Below are 12,923 nucleotides of genomic sequence, written 5' to 3'. Positions count from 1 at the left end.
AATGGTCATGGCTGGTACCATCATAGATGAGGGGGCTTCTGTAAGTATCCTTTCCTCTATTGCTTGGAAAGCGCTTGGTTCGCCATCGCTTTTGCCTGAGATGAGAAATCTGACAGGCTTTGATAAAGGAACCAGTCGACCTTTAGGGATCCTTCCCGATTTGCCCATAACATTGAGAAGGAAAACAGTTCGCATGAATGTCATGGTAGTTCAAGGACCCTCGGATTATAACCTACTCCTTGGAAGAGACTATATTTATTGCATGGGAGCCATCGTCTCCTCACTCTTTAGAGTAATGTGTTTTCCGCACGAAGGAAGAGTGGTCAGGCTCGTGGACCAGCTTTCATTTCCCGGATCACGCATAGCAAATAGTCATATACCGTCCCTAAATGGTCTCTTCACGCAAGAAATGTCTCAATCCCCAGTCCGTCCTCCCGATAAGCGCGAGTAATTCGGAGGGATATGACTGAAACCCAGGGGGCATGCGTCCTGGTCTGCTTCGGCAGGAAAACTTCGGGTATAGGGTAGGTTTCTGCGGGAGAATGTGACTAGTCTGTATCCCGTCTGTCGGTGGAAGAGGGGTTATTCTAGAATAAGATTCTCTTGTCAAAGTTATGTGAGTTGGCAAACGGAGTCACTCGCCTTTTTTTATCTCGGTAGATATCGCCAAAGAAGTGTTTTGTTTGCACCGCGAATAGAGCAATCTTTGGGTAACCTGTAAGAGGTAGGCCTCTCCCGATAGAACAAATGTTTTGTCTGCAAATTGAGGGGTAACCTTGAAACCATATTTTATACCTGGGGGCATGCAAACCTTTTGGAGTGCAAGCGAAGGGCGACTATTTATTTTTTAAATTTTTAGGTCCTCCCTTTAAACCCGTAGGATAACCCTTTAAACTCGTAGGATTACTCATCACCAAACTTGCATAAAGAAAGGATGTGGGGCAAAAATCTAAAAGTTTCCGTTTTTATATGAGACATTCTTATCATATGACTGGATTAATCGAGCCGTTTTAGCGCATAGTTCAAGCTCGTTAAAAAATAAACATAAGACCGAGCAAATGTTTCCACCCGTGTTTAAGCTCGTTAAAAAATGAACTATCCCCCGGTAAATAACCACCGTGAATGAAGCATTTTCAGCCATTAAAACCTTGGTCGTGTTTGCACCGTCACCTCCACTTTTCCATTGGCCGATCATTCACCTCCATTTGATTGTTTACCCATTTTGAGGAACAGCTGCGAAGAGTGATTTCACTAGCCATCCTTGTGACACTGCCGTGATTGGAAAATTCCAAAACTTACCTGGAATCAGCTACTACCCATTTTATCACTCGTTCCTCAAAAGACGAGTCTTCTTTAAGCTCTTTTCATCTGACTCGTAAAATATGAAAAGATTGCCGAGTTTTGGCCTTCCAGCTCATTAAAGCGACAGGAAGTGCTATCCCTCCTCTAGATTTTAATATTTTTGGACCTGAGGGATTATTGCACAAAAAGATCGAGCGCTTGTTTTGTTCGGCTCGTTAAAACTATCGAAAACGCATCCCTTCTGTATCGTTTTATACTTTTTCGGACTTAAGGGATTAGATGACGAAAAAGGAATTCCGGAGTTACCTTTACGTACCTTTTCGGACTCTCTAAAAATGAAAAGGACCGAGTTATCTTTGTCATTAGACTCGTTAAAAAGATTAAATAGCGACAAACTTGTCTTTAGGCGAGAACGAGTTTCACTATCGCTAGGCTCGTTAAAACATAGCGATGGGTTTGCCCGAAGGGCAAATTATAGAACAAGCATATGTTATCCTCCTCAAGCTTGACAAAAATAAAGAGGTACTGGTCAGCAATGACTGGGGAAAAGTTGGGAAGAAAACTCAAAGAAACTTTGTTGATAGCAAGTCGCTCTTGAACATGACACTTCCACTCCGTGCCTAAGTCGGGTTGGGTTGTTTCATTCACCAGTCACATCACCATGGTCACGCCATACCATCCACATTTGGGGTAGATGCTACCAATCCATCACATAAGTGTCGCCGACATGTTCAAGAGAAGTCATCCAGAGAAGTCACCCGTGTCCCATCCACTACCATACAATATACTTCATTCCTTCATGACCGCCACCCTGAACCATATATCATCAGATCGTTTTCACCTCCATCAAAATCATTTGCTCCATTCCGTGTCATTGATGTGGGATTCATTAAGGCCCTCCTTTGACGGATCGGTTCTTGTCGACATCAGCTCATTATCCAAGAAGTTGATCTAGGAACACCCCATTCAGTACTTTGAAGCTTGCATGCCTCAATGGAAAGTTTCTCACTTCCGGCGACAGGTATACATCAATGAACTTCGACCGAAAGATTTTGCATGGTGTTCGACGCCAAGTCATTTATTCACACCATGTGAATTGTACTGCAGTACCTTGAGGGTCATTATCATTATCGGTGATTCCTCTCGCGCTTGTTAACAATTTACATCATTGACTGGTAATCAAGCGATGTCCTTCCATGTTCGACTTCAAAAAATTTCTCACATGGATCGACTTGTACTTCGAGTGAAGATCGGACGAGATTGAAGACCCCGGATCTAGTTTCATCCATCCGGGCTGCGATATATATTCAGAAAAATAAAGACATTGAAATGTACAGCATTGCAGCACAGATAATCATCCTACCAAAAGGATGATGGCTCTATCAGAATCATCAGTCTACCATCAGACGATTGTCTGTCCTATGTACATGAAAATGAATTTATAAAGCTGAGCATGGGAATGCCCGCCTCAGCTAGATCATGAAAACAGTATGAAAATAATGTATTTGTATTGTATCTTATTACAGGTCTCATCCCAGCATTGAAAGAACTTTGGATCCTCCTAATAAAGCATTTCACCCGATAAACGGCCTCATACTTTAGGGGGCAATTGTTATAGACATTTTTGTGCCTTATAGCTCCAAGCATGAAATGTCCATAAACCAAGGGCTCCTAAGTCTTTGAAAGTGTTGTTATTACTCCTAAAGGAACAAGGTCAACAAATTACAGCTTCTCCCAGAAGTTCTCCACCAGAAACTGCTCAGAACTAGTCAAATCAGGATCGTTTCAGCTGCTCCACTAGCTAGCTGCGTTGCAAAGCACCCAAATACACTAGCTAGGTGCGTTGCAACGCACCTAAATGCACTACCAGGGTGCGTTGAGCGGGAAATGACAAGTGGCAGAGTCATTCCACGAGGTGGAGAGACAATGGAAGCTTCCAGAATCTTCTCCAATGACACTTGCCTCACTGAATTCGACCAGTGATGAGTAAGAGGCTCTCAGTCTCCAAGTGGAAGCAAGAACTGACAGAGAGAAGCCACTAATCAAACTCATGAGCTGACTCATCCTCTTTGCATACATCTATATATGGATCCCTCACCAAGAGATCCAGAGGCTGGAATATTGTACATTGCAGAGAATTGCTGTTGGTTTTGAGATAGATATCAGAGTATTGGGTGATTTATGCTTTGCTGGAGGTGAAGAGGGGATTCTCTCTGCTGGGAGGTTGATGCTGGATCAGGAATCATCGGTTGTAACTCCTCCTGGACCTTCTTGTTATATCAATAAAACTATTTGAGTTTCTCCTACATGCTTGTGTATCATTGATGTTTGTTACATTTGTATGTTTAGCTTAAATCTGATCCTAAGCTTTCTATGAGTATGAACCCATGTCTTTGTATAGTTTCCTTCTTCTGTGATCTTGCAGGTATTTGGTGAAGCTGGGCAAGTGAAGGAGCAGGTAGCTGGGAGCTGTCAAAAAGAAGAGAGATTGGATCAAAGGACTAGCGCAAGACACAGGTTGGTTCATCCTATTTCTCTTTGTTTATAATTCATAAAGGAGAATACAAAAGTAGTTTTCTCTGTTTGTTTCTAAGGTCACTGTCACACCTTAGTGGGTTAGGGTCGTTCTGAATAGACACTTTTCCCGTTAACACCCACCATGAGCATTTTGTAGTTATTGGGATTTGAGCTAGAATCGGATTTGTGGATCGGATGGATGATGTGGTGTGACCAAGTCGGTGGAAAACCTTCACAGACTACATGATTGAAGAGATCAGCCAAGTAGCTAACCAAAGCACGGAAATCGTGCTTAAAGAACTCTGCTTGGTAGCCTTCTCCATCAGCTGCTTTATTGCTTTTCATCACCCAAATGGCCTCTCTAATATCTCTGTTTGAGAATAGATAATAGGAAGAGGGTAGGGGGTAACATGAATTTGGGCCTGCCCGGGGATATCATAGAGGTTGGAAGTGTGAGGGAACATGGATGATGGGTCGAGGTCAGGTTGAAGAGGGAGCATTGAGGAAGGATGGTATGCCAAAATTGTTTAGGGGAGTGGGCAAGGAGAGAACAAAGTTCTCATCTTCTATGGGAGACAAAGAGTCGTTTCCTGTGATGAAAGAGACAACGATAAGATGCTTTGAGGTCAGAGTAGAAGGGTTGAGAGTGAGTGGAAGCATATCGAAGTTCTCGATGTAGAGTCTTGCATTCACCATCGTACCATTTGTTCATGGGGCAAGATCCAACTTTAGGGGAGATGGAAGTGGAACGAGTGGAGTGGGGGAAGGATTTAAGTGTTGCTTCCCAAATGGCATTTGAAAGACAGGTGTATTTATTGGAAGCAAAATCAAGCAAGGAGAACTGGGTCTTCGATGGGAGCATATTGCATAGGGTAGAGGAAAAGATGTTATGAAACCAACTCAAGAAAAAGATAGAAAAGATAGATCAATGCCTTAGAATTTAGCCTCTTCGAGGGGGCAACCTCCTTTAGATTACATAAATGAAAAAATTTTCGATGATACAAATGAAAATACCTCCTTTCTATATATAGGAGTCTAAGGGGTCATAACATAATCAGAGCCGACATAACAATAATAATGTAAGAGCACAATAATAACAATAGTGGGCTTCTATGGGGCACAATAGTAACAATATGGGCACTACATGGGTACATCAATATAATAATTGGGTTGTACTAATAACAATAAGGAGTTACACTAATAGTATAGGGGCCTAACATGCCCCTCTCCTTCAAAAAGCGTTGTCCTCAATGCTTGAGTAGTTCTTGATGCTTCTGTATAAAATTCTTGTCCTCCCATGTGGAATCTTCAGCGGGTAAGTTCTTCCACTTGATGAGATACTCTGAAATTGATCGATTTCGTAGCTATCGGGTTCTTGTTTCTGTCACTGCTCCAGGTTCCAATATGATTTTTCCTTCCTCTTCAATTTCTTGCAATATGGTTTGAATTGGGATATTTTGCAACTTTTGAATAAGTGGCCATACTTCTTCGTCCTTCTTCCATTCATCCCTTGCTTCGTTTATCCAATCTGGTTGGATAATAGAAATAGCACAAAACAATGCTTCCACATCCTCATCCTTGAAGAGTCTTCCCATTCGGTAAGGTCGCCATTTTTTAAGTGCATGTAGTATTGCCAACATTTCCTTCTCATAAATAGTTTGCTTGAGATGTAGCAGTAAAAATACCCAATCACCTACATCAAAACATTTTTCACTACGATGTTGATCTACCTATTGTTTCGTTTGATTTTGCACCGAAGTGACGTTATCCTTTAAAATTTGGAGAACTCGTTGTTGATGCTCGATGTGATCTTTCACTGCTTGAACCTTTTTCTTCTTGATATGTCCTTCTATCTCTAGAGTTTGAGAAGTGGTAATTTCTTCCAATCCTTTACAAGATATGGTCGGATTCATTTCTTGATGCTCGATGTGATCTTTCACTTCTTGAACATTTTTCTTCTTGATATGTCCTTCTATTAGATATATGACCATTTCCATAAGAGGTAGTCGTAAGTGACTAATTTCTCATGATTTTTGAATAGTTCACTTAGCACTCATTGCATCGGGTGATGCTCACAGGGGTGAAGAATTAGGATTGAAACTAGTGAAATGAATCACATAGCATCAATCATCACTTCCGGGGCTTGCACCCGGTAATCAGGACTTCCCAGGAGGTCACCCATCCCAGAACTCCTCTGGCTCAAGCGCGCTTAACTGTGGAGTTTTCCCCACAATCAAGCCCACTTAGCTTGCTACCCCATTTGCAAAACCTTAGCAAGTATTGTGCCTCATGAACCATTCAAGTAGAGATCCCTTGACTCTTTTTGAATTTAAGTATGGGGGGTTTACGCAGTGCATTATATTAGATATCATTTTTGGGATTCAACGCCATTAAGTAAGTCATTCATGTATGACCATTTCCATGAGAGGTAGTCGTAAGTCACTAATTTCTCATGATTTTTGAATAGTTCACTTAGCACTCATTGCATCGGGTGATGCTCACTTGAGCCAGAGGAGTTCTGGGATGGGTGACCTCCTGGGAAGTCCTAGTTACCGGGTGCAAGCCCCGGAAGTGATGATTGATGCTATGTGATTCATTTCACTAGTTTCAATCCCACATGTCCTTCTATCTTGATAGTTTGAGGAGTGGTAATTTTGACCAATGAATTACAAGATATGGTTGGATTCATTTCTTCTTTCTCGATGTGATCTTTCACTTCTTGCACCTTTTTCTTCTTGTTATGTCCTTCTATCTTGAGAGTTTGAGGAGTGGTAATTCTTGCCAATGCTTTACAAGATATGGTCTGATTCATTTCTTCTTTCTCTGGGGTGGGGTCCTGGCGTATATCTTCTTCTTTTGATGTTTCTTGATCCTTTTATTCCTCCTCTTCATATTCTATGTAAAATAATTTCTTCTCAGCACACTTATGACCTTTAGTGCATTTGCTATCACAATTGTAACAAAGCCCTTTTTCTCTTTTTTCTTCCAATTGTTGTGGTGTAACCCTTGTAGGTTGTGGAAGGCTAGGAGAAACAACACTTCCATCTTTATAGTTGTGAGGGGCATGCTTCCTGGTTTCCATAATTTTGCTTTCCACTATGTCACAAAGCCCTTTTACTCTTTCCAATTGTTGTGGTGTTGCTTTTTATATCCTCATAATGTGTTATCAATTCCTCCGTGAAAATTGACCACATAACAAGTTGTTTACGAGAACAAAGTCCTTCATACCATAAAAATTGATCCGGTTTTAAATATGAAGATGCAATACATACCTTTTGTAACAGTGGTACACCATGTAGATCAAAATATTGCTCCATCTGAAGTATCCAATTTACCGGATCCTTGCCATCAAACTTCCTCATCTTTCTTTTTCTTGATTTTAGGAGCTCGATCTTGAAACGACTGCAACTCTGTACTTTCGGATCTTTAAGTTCTGAAATTGTGACCTGTAGTAGCCCTCTGTGTCCTCTTTCCAATGCCACCAGTCTGATCCAAATTGGATTCTCCAAAAAAGAGTTATGCACAATTTCCCAAGATGACCTGATTATAGACCTTTCGAGAAGAGCGAACTTGTATGAAGTGCCACGTGTCACTGTTTCAAACTTTGGTTCTAAAAAATATGTACAAGAAACTACAGTCTGTCTTCTTTCTGTAACTTCTTATGAAATTTCCATCCGATGCTTAGAGAGAAAGTTATGACGATTTTCCCCAGGTCACCTGTTTGGAATGTAATTGAGGAGTCTGCAAAAAGACCAACTTCCTCAGATCATATCTCTGCAAATATAGTGCGAAAATCTCTAAAATTCGGACCCGAGGTTCAGCGCGATGTTTTCTCAAACGGATTTTTTTTCTAGCTTCTGAAACATCGCAGAAAAAACGTTATAGCGAAAATTCCATGATGACCTATTTGGAGCAGCGAAACCCTAGAATCCAAAGCTCTCATACCAAATGTTATGAAACCAGATCAAGAAAAAGATAGAAATGATAGATCAACGCTTTAGAATTCAGCCTCTTCGAGGGGCAACCTCTTTTACATTACATAAATGAACAATTCTTCGATGATACAAATAAAAATACCTCCTTTCTATATATAGGAGTCTAAGGGGTCATAACATAATCAGAGCTGACACAACAATAATAATGTAAGGGCACAATAATAACAATAGTGGGAGTCTATGCGCCACAATAGTAACAATATGGGCACTACATGGGTACATCAATATAATAAGTGGGTTGTACTAATAACAATAAGGAGTTACACTAGTCATATCGAGGCCTAACAAAAGATGTGAGGGTCTCTTTCGTCAAATCCAAAGGTAGTTAGGGGTGGGCCCCGAGGGGAGGGATGGGGTGGAAGGGGAGGGTCAAACCGGAGAGAGAAGGAAAGAAGTGCATGATCAGCAAGGGGGATGGGGGAGACTGAGAAATGGTGAATAAAAGGGAGCAAGTTATGGCTAGCTAGTTATATCCTATAGAGAAATTTTTTAGTATAAGCTAAAAGAAGCTTGTATCCAATAGAGTTGAGAACAAACTACATAACTAGGAAGAAATAAAATAAGCTTTTGAATTGATCTTTAAGTGTTGTAAGCCTAACTAATGTGTATGCCAATAGGAAATTGTCTTTGTAATTAAGGAGGAGTGTCACATATAATTACTCCAAGGTTCTTCCTAGTTTTCATGTTGATTGATGTTTTGCAGGTAGAGTCTAAATTTAAGGAGTTAGGCATGCACGTAAGAACTAAACTTAGTGTGGCTTTTATTAATATTCTAAAATTCTTCCAAAAGATCTTTCCATAAGATTTTGTCTATTTATTCTTCTACTATCAGGCAATTCTAGCAATTCAAATCCCTGAGCAACAACTTTATTGCCTAGTATTTTGTAAAAGAGTTTATGCATTTAACTCAATATTATGCTGGTTAGATTTCTGCTATATATTTTTAAACCTTTTAACGGGAAATTGCATGTGGGCACTGAGCAATAAACACCCTACTGCCTAAGCCAAATGACCTAGTAATTTAGGTTGCATACGATTGAATTTAAAGCTTTTTAAATATGAAGGTGTGCAATGTAACTTACAGAACATTAAATATCCTGCAACAAGTTGCTTATTGCTCACCGTAAGCTGGGGTTGTTCTCTATATTTACATTGACGGGGAGAGCAGAGCATTGCGTGAGGTATTTTCCCACCTTCACTTATTTGCTGCCTTTCCAGCTGGGATAGAAGGTGGAGAAATTTGAGATGAGATGAGGTGGTAGGGTTTATGATCTTTTATGACACCATACTGGTAGGGTCTGCCAAGAAGAAAGTCCAAACATCCCTTTTCTTCATGTCACATTCTAGTATGTCAAGATCCTGACAGGGTTTGCGTAGAAGAAAGTCTGACATTCCATTTTTCATAAGTCACATTCCTCTGTATCACGGTATGGGGGAATGGCTGTCATTGTACATTTACGAATGACCACGAAGGGAATTCTGGCTGATTGTACCCAGCCTAGATGGTACGGTTCAGGATGGTATGGTGTTGGGAGATTCAAGACAGCTACGAGAGTGGAGGCTATGAGATATATTTTACTTCCATTACCAAGGTTTAAAAGAGCTACATTGTGTTTAATTTGACAGTTATGGGTAAACAATGTTTTTTCGTATTGCATTTTTACTTAAAATGAGAATTAGATTTATCTCAGGGGCTGTGGGGTTTTAGAGTGAAATTCCAGCTTGCAGATCTTAGCTCGGCTTGTTGTTATCCGGTATGAGTGTTCTGGATGGAAGCGTGCGTGGTTTCTACGGTCCTCCAAAGAATGGGTAGTGCTCCTGTGAAACCTGAAATATTTGCCTAATTTTTTTTTTTTTTAAATGAAAAAAAGGATAATATATTATAGCATAGGATCAATATAATCATCATTTGCCAAGTTCATCACATCATTAAAACCATCTTATTAACGATCATCTTTTTAGTACGAAAAAAACATTATTTATTATATCATATAATCAATATACAGGATATAATCATCATCGGCCAAGTTCATCGCATCATTACGCCCAACTGGGAAAGCATATCATACTTCCCATCCAGAAATATCACAGTTGATATTTTTGGAAATGATTGGGTTTTTTTTGAAAAGGTCTTGCCCAGGGGTCTCCAAGCTACTAGAACGTTGTAAACCCTCAATTAAAAGATGAAAGGAGAATTGGTGTGATGAAGAAGTGCATGCAAAACAATTCGGAATTTTATTTGACAAACTGTTGGTGATAGGGGCCATAGGTTCTTTTTAGGGTTTTGATCATTTTTTATTTGAGAAGTTTAATTAGAGAATTGATGTGATGCAGAAGGAAGAAGTGCAGGCAAAACAATTCGGAATTTTATTTGACAAACTGTCGGTGATAGGGATATATGTTTTATTTTGGGTTTTGATCATTTTTATGTGAGAAGTATAAGTATTAATTTTGTTGGTCATATATATATACATATAAACTCATGCAATTAGATTTTGTAAATTAAATAATTCAAACTTGACTTAAAAAGCAAAGCCAGTGCCAATAAAATGAGAATTACTTTATTAGGTTGTTTTAAGTGAAAGTTTATATAGTTTGCACTCTCAATGTTAACTTTTGGAATGTTAAAGTTAATTACAACTTGTATCGGAATATGTTCGCATTGCTTTTAATTTTTTAAGATTCTGGAGGTTGAATGGTTGTGATTAGGTTAGTGGATTATAAAATTTGATTATTTGAATGCAGAGTTGATTTTCCCTTTCATATCATTTAAGGTTAAAAGAAATTAAAATATTAACTTCAAATGAAATCACATAGATATGTTAAAGTTATAATAACCATCGTATAAATTGAATTTTGTGTAACCTGTTTTAATGCTGTGAAAATTGTAGGAACAGATATTAAGGGAAGAGAATGTTTTCCTCACGAAAGGGGTGAGAAAAATATTTGAATATAACTATCATTAAATTTCGTTTTTGATTACCTTATTTTTAATTTATGAAGTCTTTTAAGCTATTTTTTTATTTATTTTTAATTATTTATTCAGCGTGGTGATTTTGTATATGTGGATGGTTCCGTTTTGACAACTCCTCCAAATGGATTTGGAGGCATCCAAGACAGTGAAGTTGAGACTCAACTTGTTATAAGACCACCGTATCGAAGACAATGAAGTCGAAACTCAACTTGTAATAAGACCGCCAAATATAAAGGATCATTTTCTTTTCAATAACTCTTCTTGAGATTCATACTCGTGGTATTAATTTAGGATGAAATTGGATTGGGAAGCATCCAAAATAGTGAAGTCGTTAATAGTTCTCAATGAAATTCATAATCTTCTTATGATGATGAAATATTTTATATTGTGTTCATAAGGTTAATGTTTTCTTTTAAAATCGCACCTCACTGTTTAAGAATGCTCGAGAAATTCTTAGCAATGAAAATGAATGTTTAACCAGCATCCCAAACTTCGAGAAAGTACCATAATGAGAATGAATGCTGGTTTACCAGCAACCCAAACCTAGAGAAAGTACCATAATCAAAACTATCATCAATAGAAATGAATGTTCAACCAGTAAACCAAACCCCATTCTCACCATAATCATCGGTTTCATGTTTCATTATAACAAACTTGTTATTAATGTAGATACTTAGTTTGTTAATGTTTTTACTGCACATATAAGTATCACAACTGGATTTTCTTCTTTCAATATGTTGCAAAATCAAATGAGGATAATAACTAGATAAAAATGTGGAGTATTGCACAACAGCAATGTAAATTTATGATCCTTCAATTTAATGTTTTGGATCTAAATAAACATAATAATATATACTTCATTTACTTATCTAAATAAGCATAAACAATTAATCATATACAATATTGTAATAATAATATAAATTTAACCCATATTGAAATTTAATGCTTTTCAATTTAATAAAAAATATACATATAAATATAAATATATATATATATATATATATATATATATATATATATATATATATAAATTAAATATATATTTATATTTTTTTAATTTATATAATATTAATTACTTAATTTTCAATGTTATTTATCACAACATTGCACATCTTTTTTACACTGAATTTTACAATATTTTTGTAACACCCCTCCCTTGTATGCTAAATTATTGTAAAGCTAAGGAGTTAAAGCTAGGTGTGATATCCTCCCTTGTGTGTTAAATGATTGTAAACCTAAGCTAAGGAAAGCTAGGTGTGATACCCTCCTTTGTGGTTAAATTATTCTAAAAGTAAGCAGAGGAAAGCTAGGTGATATGTAATATGAAAAACAAATGAATTATTAATAAACTAATAAAATAAATCACTTGAGGGTGGAGCACCAAGAGGAGATTGTTGTAAAATCTCATGAGGAATGGGATAGAGATGAATGTTTCATGATATAGCTTCTAGATGTGATTCGAGATAAATTTGGATGGATTAGAGATCCCTCAGATGGATGGGAGATGAAGATCCATCAGACATAAATGCTTTGCGGAGATAAAGCAAGCTTTTATGAGGAAAAGCCCCGTGGAGGATACAGACGAGCTTTTCCGAAAAAGACCTAGGCAAATGGAAATATCCATAAGAGTGGGACGCCGGTAATGGTAACTAAATCGTGAAAGACGACATTAAATACCCAATGCATTGGTCAATTGAGGACAATTGATCCTTGGCAAGAACTACGGCTCGGCGGAATTAGAGGTGGTTCATGGTTGGGTGGTGTGCTCCTCCCTCCAAGTGTTATTTTAGTTGGACTCACATGCGTGGAATGATTGTATGTCGGTTTGTTACCTTTTATGTCATATTAGTATTTGGTTCTACTATATAGATAATGATTTAATTGTTGGGATGGAAAATTTTCAGTTTATGCATATGGCCTTTTAATGTATTTCATGTTCAAATCATTAGAAGGATTAGGTCATGTGAATTCAATGCAATATTGGATATGTTGCCACCTTTTGGCTTAAGTGTTAGTATGAGGCTATCTGTATTCATGTGACCTATGGTGATCTTCAATATGTTAGTAAAGAAATGGAGTAAGTATTTAATGTCTATAGAGTCTCTAATTTAACAGGGCAGATAGTGGTAGATGCA

The 12,923-nt window shown here is 38.0% G+C and overlaps 1 protein-coding gene across 10 annotated transcripts in view; it reads left to right on the top strand.

Annotated features, from left to right (window-relative positions):
• Positions 1 to 11,171, top strand: part of LOC149212079 (MADS-box protein SOC1-like) — a 420,374-nt gene extending 409,203 nt beyond the window's left edge. For 6 of the 10 annotated variants that reach the window (XM_089391705.1, XM_089391704.1, XM_089391708.1 and 3 more), the window contains 2 exons: positions 10,706 to 10,747; positions 10,861 to 11,171. In XM_089391705.1, the coding sequence (XP_089247831.1) occupies positions 10,706 to 10,747; positions 10,861 to 10,983 (165 nt within the window). In that variant the 3' untranslated portion in view covers positions 10,984 to 11,171. Of the gene's footprint in view, positions 1 to 10,705; positions 10,748 to 10,860 lie in introns of those variants that run through there. The other 4 variants (XM_089391699.1, XM_089391706.1, XM_089391707.1 and 1 more) reach the window with 2 other exon arrangements.
• The last annotated feature ends 1,752 nt before the right edge of the window (positions 11,172 to 12,923 follow it).

The sequence above is a fragment of the Pinus tabuliformis genome, chromosome 1_1, assembly GCF_031772625.1.
Source record: "Pinus tabuliformis cultivar Carrire ecotype Pingquan chromosome 1_1, CPIR1, whole genome shotgun sequence".
Lineage (NCBI taxonomy): Eukaryota > Viridiplantae > Streptophyta > Pinopsida > Pinales > Pinaceae > Pinus > Pinus tabuliformis.
This window is presented reverse-complemented; position numbering and strand designations above follow the sequence as displayed.